The following is a 12,519-nucleotide window of genomic DNA, read 5'->3' as shown; positions in this document are numbered from 1 at the left end:
AGGTAGAAGAGGGAGGAGGTCGAGGATGGTGGGGAAAAGTGGAGGAGGTAGAGGAGGGGGAGAAAGTTGTAGAGAAGGAGGGGGAGGAGGTAAAGGAGGGGGAGAATGAGGGGGAGAATGTGGTGGAGGAGTGGGGAGATAGGTGAGAGAGGAGGTAGAGAAGAGGTAGAAGGTAAAAGAGGGAGGATGGTAGAAGGTGGAGGAAGTAGAGGAGAGTGGGAGAAGGTTGTGGAGGAGGAGGTGGCGGAGGAGGAGGGGGAGAAGGTGGTGAGGGAAGGAGGGAGGGAGGGGGTCGAGGTGGTAAGTGAGTGAGTGAGTGAGAGAGGGAGGGAGGGAGGAGGTCAGGGGTCGAGGTGGTAAGTGAGTGAGAGAGGAAGGGAGGGAGGGAGAGGAGAGAAGGAGGGAGCGATCGAAGCATCTTGTGCTCACCGGCCGGCCCGCAGAATGCACAATATATTGTAAGCGGGCAAATCCCACACGCCAGGGAAGTGATGGCGATGCGGGAACGAATGATTCGATTCCAAAACCGAAGGGTTTGATGCCAGGATCGAATGGTTTGATTGTCTTTTCTGATATAAAATCAAATAATGCGAAAATTTAAAACAGGGAATCATTGTCGATTTATTGCATATAACATATGATTAAATAATCAAATATTATATGCGATAAATCAAATGTTATATGCAATAAATCAAATGTTATATGCAATAAATCAAATGTTATATGTGATAAATCGAATGTTGTATGTGATAAATCGAATGTTGTATGTGATAAATCGAATGTTACATGTGATAAATCTAATTTTATATGTGATAAATCAACCATAAAACAAAAATCGAATTATGAAACAAAATACATGCCATAATAGACCCTCTCAGCGTCAGTAACAGTTGCTGATCATGGACTACAGTGTAACATGCAATGTATCGTTTTCAAATGTTGATATGTATGTAGTAATAGTATTATATGTAGAGCAAGTTTAGCTTCTTTGTTTCTGCCATTCCATTTTGGAACATCCTCCACGTTTTCTTGTCCTTTCGGTAATTGTAAAATTGATGCTTTTTATGCTGCAATCTGCAGTTTTGATTTGTCATATTATCGTATATCTCTCCATCTAATCCCTACTATTACTAAGACTAAATACAATAATGTAACTCAACAAGAGTAGGGGGTAGTAACCCTATACTCTTGTTGAGTTACGTTATTGTATCTCTCTGTAACTAATTATTATGAGGTTACAGTGAATCTTGCTAAATCACTGTGCAATGCATAACAGTGTTTTACACAGCACAGTAGACACAGTGCACTAATGTGCAGGGGCAGATTCAGGGCTGAAGCTAGACAGTATTTTTCCAGATTTTAAGGGCACATCCCCCAAAAAGGGCACACCACCCAACAGTGGGCGCCGTTAGGGGCGGAAGCACATGGCGGGGGGTCTCCCCCAAAAAATTTCAAAATTTTAATGGTCCCTGGGCACAAAAATGAGCACCATTTGAGCACACATTTAGTCAAGCAGCAATAGCTAAAAACCATATGGAATTTTATTTCTGCTTCATTTTGCTTGCGCTTTGCATACCAGCAATTAATGCAGAATGATTCAAGCATTTTGTTACCATGTAAAATTTTGATTTCGTTCAAATCCGGTCAATGAATCAGAAGAAAAAGAAAACAAATAAAGAATAAAGCCAAATTCCATCAAATTGTTTTCTGTATTTTTTAGCGCAAAATTTCGAAGGGCACTTTGAAATCTAGACCGTTTTTCCCAATACGGCAAATACGGTCTGAATCCGCCCCTGATGTCTGAATCCGCCCCTATGTGTGTGTGTGTGTGTGTGTGCGTGCACGCACATGTGTGTATATATTGTATTGTATATCACAAAGCCCTTGATTTATCAATGCACACTTTCACATCTATCATGTATTCTCAGATATCTCAGAACAACCAACAATGAATCAAATTACTGTGAAAGCATTTATGAAGGACGAGATCCGTCTGTTTGATCTTCCGGAGCCAGGGTGGGCGACTAAAAGGTCTATTATGCATAGTAAGATAGAAAATATCTTCCCAGCATTGAATGGAAGAAATGATTATACCCTCTCCTGGAAAGGTATGTGTGATTATATTGGAACATTATTGTGGGGTTTTCAAAGTACATTCATTTAATTGTATTTGTTTGCACATTCACATAAATGTAAGTTTCAATTGATTCCCAATGTGCATACGTATCACAACATAGCAACTAGGGGTAGGACGATTCCTCGACATGTAGATGTATCGCAATACAAACCTTAACGATACTCCTAGATATGTTTGACCATTCGTGATACACATATCGATATTCTACTAACTAAAATCAATATGTAGTTTAGTAGCGTAGTTTATCCCAAAGCAAAATAAACATAATGCAATTCACAATTCCATAGCGGTTATATACTATAAGCCTTGATTGGTAAGGTCCCTGTTGAGTGTGTAGTTTGCTAGGTAGTTTCTCTTGAAAGTGTCGTGATACGTATCGTACAATGCAGGCTGTATCGTGAGCTACCTGTATCGTCCCACCCCTAGTAGCAACTGAGCAGTGGTTTAAGCAGTCGTTAAGCTCATTACACACCTACCTGCTACCTCTAAGTTTTCTCGGGCTTCTGCTTTGCAGATGATGATGGAGATAAAGTTAACTTCTCCAGTGATGTAGAGCTGCGCATTGCCATCAAATATATGCAACTCCAGCCAGATAACAAGAACCTGATGCGTGTGTATGTTAAAGGTAAGAGTACGCTCACTACGCTGTCATCACAGGTGTTTGTTATAGCATAACTAACGAGCTAATATGCACGAGTATACAATAAAGTATTAAATGTTTAGTCATGCTATTATGTACGATCCACTGTGCAGTGCATAATTACATGTTAGTAGATATAACCATAGGAATCGTGGCACTTCACACTTATTTCTCTGTTATATATTTTGGTTATTTGCTGTCGGTTTCACGAAGGAGTGAGCCGAGCTTCGTGATTTCACAGGTGCTGCTTATGCTAGTGCATTTCTCTGTTGTTTTCTGGTTAAATGAGACATTTTTTTACATTCTTTCTTTGCGCAGTCCCTGAGGACGTCGACGCATGCGATGGGTCCGAAGCGGAACATGTGGGCGTGGTGTGTGACGCATGCGAGGGACGGGTGCACGGCATCCGCTACAAGTGCATGATGTGCCCCTACTTTGACCTGTGCCCCACCTGCGAGCGCGCCGTCCGCAGCGCCCGCAACGCCATCTGTGATCACCCGGTACACTAATAATAGGAACTTCAAATGTATTTTATCCGGACCATCAGTGTCTGGAAAATCGGTGGTGTACCTGTACATGGTTTTTTTCAATTTATACCTATTTTTAGCTCATCTGACATAGTCAGATGCAGCTTGTAGAATCGCATGATCGTCCGTGCGTCCGTCCGTCCGTCCGTCCGTGCGTCAACAGTTGGGCACAAATCTTAACCGCTCGACGTACGGTCACGATATTCGGGACGTGGGGGGGTAATTCGAAAACGAGTTGGGATGGCAAAGCTGGGGGTCAAAGGTCAAAGGTTAAGAGGTGTAAAATAAGGGGGAACATTCACTCCTTAACTTAAGGTATAGGGAGGAAATGCAGAATTTGATAGTTGGTGTATAGCATCACGGTAGGAAAAGCCATCACTGTGTGAAAATTGGAGGTCAAAGGTCAATGGGTCACAGGGCAGATTTTAGACATTTTCTGAGGACATGGTCTGACGGAGCGATTGAAAAACTTTTTTTTATGGCTTTATTGAAAGGACCATGAAATGTACTTTCTGCTGACATGCGAAGAGTAAGTGTCAAATAACCTTTTGACCCTCAAGACGAGGGTTAAACATTGATTTGTTGACTGTTAACAAAGGACTGAACTGCTTTTGCTTTTATTAGAGCCCATACCTGTGTGAATGTGAGGCTACAGTTGCACAGTTGAATTACAAAGCCAAATGTTTGTTGAACAAGATTTACACTCCTTAAATCATATTATGTTCTAAAGCAGTCTGTCTATAGCACCCTGAAGGCTGAATCAGTGAATGCTTGCGTGAGTAGGCAAAAACACGGGGCAGCCCATAGCTGGCACGCTTCTAATCATAATTGTTGCCTGCCAACCTGCAATGCATAGAGATTCGGTGGGTGCGAAAGTGTAGCTGATATATTTGTTCGAATTGTCTACGAAAGTCAAACAAGAATAAAGAAGACTTATGTATAAGACGTCTTGCTATGCACAAATGAATTTATCAGCAGAACACCAGACACCAGATGAGCCCTGTCGCACTGCGGCACTTGTTGTAATATTTCAATCTATTTAATGTCGTGATATAATAACGTATTAATAATTTAGTGTTTATATATATATATATATATAATTAATATAATAATAATAATAATAATAACAATAATGTAGTTGTATACTAATAACATACATAATTACGGACGGGAATCGTAAATGCATCGTTGTAATCCGTCTCAGGATCGCGAGACTGGAGCGAGACGCGATAGACCTCGCGTCGGAGGAGCGGCGAGCGAACGACGCCATCAAGCAGATCAAGCTCAACAAGGTGGCGCTGCTCAAGAAGTTTCAGAACGTCGTCGGCGTAAGTACGAAACTCTCGACGGCCGTCGCTCCGACACAAGGCTGGTCGGCTGGACTGTCCACCAGTTGGACGCTGTCCTGTAACGTCTACCATCCGACAATCTTCGCTCCATCCTGTGTCGTCTCTGGTGAACGCTGTGTGCTAGATGCGCTTAATGTCACGACCGCGTCGATCGTTTCCGTTAAGTAGTAGTTGATAAAACAAGTTGCCATATTGCTACTCGTTTATTGGCCGTGTATCTTCGATCATGTATCATCCGAACTTTTTATATCGAATTCGAGTACAAAGAAATTGGCAACTTATACACGAGTAAATACGGTGTATTAAGTCGGTGTAAATATGTTAGATATGCGTGACGTGTGTCACGTGACTAGTGACACGTGACTAGTTGATCGTGTGTCATTGATCGTGTGTCGTTGATCGTGTGCCGTTGATCGTGTGCCGTTGATCGTGTGTTGTTGCAGGAGGTGTGTGAGGCGAGCAAGCAGCGCATACGTCTCTACCTGCTGCTGGCGCAGGGCATCCTAGCCGCTCAGAACCTCGACAATGCGATCAGGGAGGCGTCGGCCGAACACACGCAGCTGCAGGTGCGTGACACAGAGCGTGGGGTTGTTCGCTGCTGCTGATGGTGGTGGCAGCGGCGGCGGTCGTGATGGTGCTGTTGATGGTACTGCTGCTGCTGCTGCTAGTACTATTACTAGTACTCCTGCTGCTGTTGCTGCTGCTGTTACTGTTGCTGCTGCTGCTGCTAGTACTATTACTAGTACTCCTGCTGCTGTTGCTGCTGCTGTTACTGTTGCTGCTGCTGCTGCTAGTACTATTACTAGTACTCCTGCTGCTGTTGCTGCTGTTGCTGCTGTTGCTGCTGCTGCTGCTGACGACGACCATGACAGTGACGAACTATATAATATAGGCTTCTTTGGGTTCTGATCAGCCTAAAAATTTCTTTTTTTTTTACGAGAGCTCTTTTTTGATTTTGTATGAAAAAAAGAATCTTACGAGTAATTTTTTTACGGGAGCTATTTATAGGCTTGCGCAGATCTAACTTATCTTCTAGCGATGATTTGTTAAAATTATTCTATGAATTTGATGCACCGATCTAATTAATATCATTCATCAGCCATTACAGCACTCCAGCACACTAATCAGACTATCGTTGTTAAGAATCGTACAAAATTAACATTCGATCACATTTTTCATCTCATTCTCCACTCGACTAGAAACACAATCACATTCTTATCTCAATTTCATTCTCACAGCAGAAGACTATGACTACAGCAGTACACATAGCTCAGTAACATGCAAAGACAGGAAATCAATAATTATAATCAGGAATGAATGGGTATGGTTATTTTCAAGTTTCTTTTTTTTTCATTCATTTACTTTGCGGATCTTTTCAACTTTATTTTACATTGACTGAGCAATTCAAAACTTCAAGAGAGTTTTAGATTACTTTGAGTAATGTTAAAAAGACTTGTTACTGGAATCTCTCAGGTAATCCGGGGGCTATCTGAGTAAGGTTTTCACTTTTCGTTTTTCTCCTCCCCAGTCACACGTACCCCTGCATTGATCAGATATGCGTGTCGCACATCCCGAAATTTACGAGTGGTTGCTAATACTATTTTAAGTTATTACATTACCATTGCTTCTAGATATCTAAATGAATAAAAATAGTTTCACTTTTACTAATTAACTGCCAATTCATTAACAGCTTTTGGTTACGCACCCCGCCCGCCGGTGGCCGCCGCGCCGCCGCCTCCTCCCTGCCCGCCGCCGCCCCCCAGTGGTCTCACCGGTTCGTGCCTCATGCCCCAGCGCGCATAGATGGTTACCCCCTCCGCGATTATAAAAACTTATTGTTATGGCCCGAGCAAAAACGTGGTGGGCTGGCGCCTCCGGCGGCGTCGCGAAACTTAATTTCTAACGCTGGCCGGCGGCACCGGCGTACGCGATTTTTTCTCGGTATCTTCCAAAATCTTTCGCCTCTCGGTAATTGTTGGTTACCAGACAGCGCTTTGAAAGCTGACCCGCGATGCGAATCGCGCGAGTTCGCGCTCCGTGTATTTTTTTCGCTGGTTCTGATGTCTGTGTGGACACTAGATGTGAATTGTTAGTGTCATTTATCGGTTTGAGCGGCGTGGAAACAGTCCCTCGCGACAAGAAACAGACAGGCAGGCAGAGGCGGAGACCGCGTAGACAGGGCCTGCAGCTGACGTGGACAACCTAGCTGTTCTCCATTATATCAGACGTTGGAGGCAGCCAGCCACCGCCCCTGCTCGAGTGTACGCACTCGGCATGTCAGCCGTGTTAATTTCTCGCAATGGCGGATAGTTTCAGGATGACTACGCGGGAGGCGTGGTAAGCACGGCCACCCAGCTGAAGGCCAAGCGCGGCAGCTTGGTTAGCCTGCACCGCACCGCCGAAGACGCTATGCGGCGCAGCAGCAAGGCAGACGAACGCTGCCGACCCATCTTGCTGTGCAGCGTGACGACCCGGTGAAACAAACATAGCGTAACGTAACTAAAAGCCAGACGTGAGGTAGCTAACGTGACACCGCTCTGGGTGACGGCTCATATGTGAGTCTGACCACCGCGTTCCAGTGTTGGTACCGTACTCCTAAGCCAGCCGGCTTGGCCCGGTGCAGCCCGTGATTTTTCCGCGTTCGGCTTAACGCTACGCGTCAGTTTCGAAAGCTGAATTGGTCAAAAAATGTGGCTCAGGCACGCGGCGCTCAATGAGATATTTGACTTCTAAAGACGGACGTCAAAAATAATCTGCACTCCCATGACCATATCGCCTCGATTTGTTCTGGCCACTCCCACAATTATTCTGCTGGTTAATAGCGCTGCCGACCCCGGAGGATCTTTCTCCCCGGGTCCCACTGTTTGCGACCGACACTCCTCCTGCCAGCACGCTCCGACGTGCCGACGGCGCAGTAGTGAGACACGATGATTGCGGTGGAGGCCTCAACGTTAACTGACACGTTCCACTGCCGAAACACCACAGTGTCTATCACTTCGTACCCTTCGAACATTCGCTAATGCACGTCCGTGAAACCGCGAGTCGAACTCGTGGAACATCGTTCAATATGACCGACCCACCTTAAAACTTGTTTTGTAAAAGATTAATCACTCCTGTGGATAATTATGTATTACTCAATCAAGATGGGACTGTGTGTCTGCGCCGCGGGAATATGAATGAGTGTATGAGTTGACTGCAGATGATTGTTATTTGCAGACGTTTCTCACCTTACCCGGACAATCAAATAGGTAGAAGTAATAAATGGGAGGCTCGACATTAATTGTGTCGCGGACGATTGTTTTACAGACGTTTCTCACCTACCCGGACAATCAAATAGGTAGAAGTAATAAATAGAAGGCTCTCGTTAATAATTGACTTGCGGATGATTGTTTTACAGACGTTTCGCACGTACCCGGACACGCTGGACGAGTTAGACGCGCTCATACATGACGAACAGGCGAGGGCCGCATGCTACATAGCCGTCGACGAGAGCGTGAGTCACGGGCCGGGTCTTCCCCTTGTCATAGACGCAAGGGTCGCCCCCTGTCATAGACGCAAGGGTCGCCCCCTGTCATAGACGCAAGGGTCGCCCCCTGTCATAGACGCAAGGGTCGCCCCCTGTCATAGACGCAAGGGTCGTCCCCCTGTCATAGACGCAAGGGTCATCCCCCTGTCATAGACGCAAGGCGCGCCCACGGCAGAGCGGCCGTGGCCGGGTGTTAAAGCGATCGAAGGGCCTGTTTGTTTGGGAGATGAAACCGCGTGGTCGGGATCGCTTGATCGCTCGCTTACACATTTCATGATCGCGTCATTTTACTCGTAGTGTAATTGCGGGGAAGGCGCAACACTAGGTGCAGTTCTCGTTAACTCAATAATCACTAATAATAATCAAATAATCGTTAATAGTAATTAAAGTAATCGTCCTCAACGTCACTGTGCTCATCGTTGCTTGCCCGCCGCCCCCGTGCGGTGTCCGAGCATCCGACTCCTCTCCGCGATGCTCACCCGAGGTCGCGTCGCGCTCGTTCAAGGTCGTTCACGACTACGTCGCACGCAAGGAGCGAATTCTGCAGCTGGAGGAGGAGGTGTCCACCCTACAGCGTTCCCTGGATGATCACGGAGACAGCATCGAACACGTGAAGCGAGCCTGGATTGAACCGGTGCTGGTGAGCAAACGCCGGGGCGTGTGTGGGGCAGGGGGCGCCACAAGGCAGGACATTGTGGGGCAGGGGGTGCCACAAGGCAGGGAGTGCCACAACGCAGTACATTGTGTGGCAGGGGGCGCCACAAGGCAGGGGGAGCTGTGGGTCAAGGAGCAGTATGGGGCGGTGGGACGGAAAATGTCGTTTTGCATTTGCAGCAGGAGAATGACAAGGCATTTATAGCTTGTCAGTTTGTAAGACGGCTAGAGTCCCTGCTAGTGCATGGCGTGTGATAGTAGCAGTAGTATACAGATTTCATAAGGAACGACTATATGGTGTACGGTTTGTCAATTTAGTCAAACCATATGTCGGTTTACAAACACACACCATATTTCCACCAACCATTATCGCACCTGCCATTTCACGTTGACTCGCCCGATAAACTCATGTCTACCTGCGATCCCGCGACCCTGGCTCGGTCACGTAGCCCCAACTGCTGACTATTCTTATCAAACATTTTCTGCATTTACGACTAAAAAATCAGCTGCAATTATCTGTTTATAGAGTGTGCGTATATGCGCGAGTCCCCTATGCTTTCTTTAAACGCATGTGCGCGTGCGTATACTCGCGGCGGGTGTTGGAGTTCATATGTACGCGTGTGCGTGCATGCGTGCGTGCGTGCCGGCATGCGTGCCTGCATGCGTGCCTACATGCGTTCGGGCATGCGTGAATGTGCCAGCGTTCGCGGGTAGGTGCAACTGTGCGTGCGTGCGTGCGCAGGTAGGTGCAACTGTGCGTGCGTGCGTGCGCGGGTAGCTGCAACTGTACGTGCGTGCGTGCGCGGGTAGGTGCAACTGTGCGTGCGTGCGTGCGTGCGTGCGTGCGTGCATGCAAGCGTGCCGACATGCGTTCGGGCATGCGTGAATGTGCGTGCGTGCGCGCGGAGGTGCAAGTGTGCGTGCGTGCGTGCGTGCGTGCGTGCGTGGATGGCGTGACTACGTATACGCTGTCATTTCACCAAGTGGCGAGACAGATAAGAGATGTTTCGCAAAAAAAAATGCAAAATTTATAAGCCTACGTGTATAGAAACACGTTTCCGCGGCGTGGCACGCTTGCAAATAATAATTATTCTTTTCGTCTCACTCTGAAAAAAATGGAAAAGCAAAGCGACATTTGAACATTGTTTGTTTTACAACTTTTGCGTTTTTGCTTAAGAACCCCCGTTATCACATCATGCGACTCGTATGTGTACAAGCGCGCCCATTTTGTGGTATTTTGCTGCGTTAGGCTGAAATCCCACCTTAGAGCAAAGCCAATCAGTAATCTGAAGTTGTTAACGTACACAGTACACAGAGTTATGATAACAGCATTCACTTACCTATATATAGTTGTTACATTTCGATATTTCTCAGTAGAGTGCACGTCACATCGTTACCAACTTGTCTATCTATACTATAATTTGGCTAATCCTGTGTGTGTGTGTGTTTGTTTGACCTCGCTTTATTCGTCATTTGTCACTCAATCACGGTAACTGAAGATATATTCAGAATCACCACGTCTGGGAGATGGTTCTGGCTGAGACAAAAATTTAAACAAGTTAAAAAGTTAAAAACACATAAAAAAGCTATTCCTCAATAGATGGTGCTACATCTCAGATCCCCCCCTGAAAGTTGAAGCACGTACTGCCTACACTGTATTCTCCCTCCCCCCCACACTGCAGATTCCCCTCTGGTTTTACTTTCACGTTCACTCTGCTTTGCCGTACACCGTACTGACACAGTAGCCAGTGGCCATGCAGTAGCTGTACCAGTGTTCTGTTGTACCCAGTGCAGTGGTGAGTAGTCTGTGATTATGAGTTATTTTTTAGAAAAACCCTCTACATCTAATATTTATTTTCAATCATTCATTGCACGTACAGTACACCTAAGTCTAAATTCCAATGTATGTTATAGTTGTCACATGCGTCAGTGCAACTATATATATATTATCAAGAGCGTATAAAGAATACCTTCTTTATGCGCTCTTGATATTATCATGGCGACACAGCACACTCGCAGCGGCGAGTGCAGGAGCGTTCGGCGTTAGTTTTTACATGGGTTTTTATGAAAGAAAGTTGATATACAGTGACGCAACAGTGGAACTGTAATTGAGAAGTACGGTAGTAGGGTCTATTTGTGAATGTGCGTTCATATTATTTTCAGTTTTTACTGACTCTGTCCCAAGTGCCTTTGGTTCTACGGGTATACTTTCTGCTAGTATATATAAAGTTGTTCAGCCGAATTAGTTCGTACTCGCATAACTATAGAATTCCGCAGCCTAGAGGAAAACTAAAGATATTTTAACAATCAGCACGTCTTGGCTAAAACAAAAATTTTAAAAAGTTAAAAAGTTAAAAATTAATAAAAATTCTATTCATCAATAGATGGCGGTGCATACAGATTAACATCACGTAAGTGTGAATCCATGGGTATACCTTAAACGGCGCAGTGGCCTAATCGCTAGAACATTCGTCTCCCACACCGGGATTCCGGGTTCGAGTCCCAGCTGGGGAACTTATTTTCTCCTTTTTTTCTTTTTTTCCTTTACATACCTCTTTAGTATGTATTATTTTTAATTTTTTGTATTTAATGTCTTATCTTTTGATTTCTTATTATTTTGTACTGTTTGGGATGGAATGGGATGGGATGGCATGGCATGGGATGCGGTGCGATGGCATGGCATGTCATGGGATGGCATGGGATGGGATGAGATGGGATGAGATGGGATATGGGATGGGATGGGATGCGGTGCGATGGGATGGCATTGAATGGGATGGATGGATGCATGGATGCATGGATGGATGCATGGATGCATGGATAGATAGATAGTATGGATTTTTTGGGGTATTTTCCTTTCAACCAAGCGGTCACCGACTGAGTAACGCCACTGATTTCCCCTGGCAACGCCAGGTATCCCGCTAGTACTATATATAACTACCATATGGCGCGAACAAATTGAGTTACATTTCTAAAATTCTAGATACATATCAACACATGTCGTAGCTATAATCCTCGTGAATTTTGAGTTTATTGAAGCACGAATAGTCTAATTAATTACCAAATATATACGCGCAGTATCGCTCATAGGCTAAAATTTCCGCACGTTCGTGAGATTTTTCCTGAAAATGTCAATTTCAACGTTATGAAACTAACATATGTCTGTATGTATCTAGAATTTTAGAAATGTAACTTAATTCGTTCGCGCCATATGGTATAGTTATATATATAGTACACTTTTTAATTAATTAAACTAATCGTGCTTCAATACACTTAAAATTCACAGATACTATAGCTAAGACATGTGTTTATATGTATCTAAAATTTTAGAAATGTAACTCAATTCGTTCGTGCCATATGATAGTTAGTACACTTTTCTACCGTCCGTAGCCGTGCGTATATTAGCCTATGAGCGATACAGCGCGTATATTTTTGGTAATTAATTAAGCTATTCGTGCTTCAATAAACTCACGGAGACCATAGCTAAGACATGTGTTTATATGTATCTCGAATTTTAGAAATGTAACTCAATTCGTTCGCGAGATATTAGAGTTAGTACACTTTCCTACGGCCCATAGCTTAATAGCGCATGGTGGTGGTGGTGGGGAGGGGGTTAACGGCTGCATGTGTGCGGCTGCAATGCGCCAGCGTGCTCAATAGGAGCGGTGGCTGTTGGGGGGTTCGGAATC

General features: G+C 45.1%; 1 protein-coding gene across 1 annotated transcript in view; it reads left to right on the top strand.

The window, feature by feature from the left end:
- LOC106808456 (structural maintenance of chromosomes protein 5-like) overlaps window positions 1-12,519 on the top strand; it is a 25,698-nt gene that overhangs the window by 11,775 nt on the left and 1,404 nt on the right. The window contains exons 10-14 of the mRNA XM_014811188.1: window positions 4,509-4,632; window positions 5,097-5,219; window positions 6,970-7,032; window positions 8,051-8,146; window positions 8,685-8,819. Coding sequence (XP_014666674.1) covers window positions 4,509-4,632; window positions 5,097-5,219; window positions 6,970-7,032; window positions 8,051-8,146; window positions 8,685-8,819 — 541 coding nt within the window. The remainder of the gene's footprint in view (window positions 1-4,508; window positions 4,633-5,096; window positions 5,220-6,969; window positions 7,033-8,050; window positions 8,147-8,684; window positions 8,820-12,519) is intronic.

Source organism: Priapulus caudatus, unplaced genomic scaffold, assembly GCF_000485595.1.
Source record: "Priapulus caudatus unplaced genomic scaffold, Priapulus_caudatus-5.0.1 Scaffold279, whole genome shotgun sequence".
NCBI classification, from domain to species: domain Eukaryota; kingdom Metazoa; phylum Priapulida; class Priapulimorpha; order Priapulimorphida; family Priapulidae; genus Priapulus; species Priapulus caudatus.
This window is presented reverse-complemented; position numbering and strand designations above follow the sequence as displayed.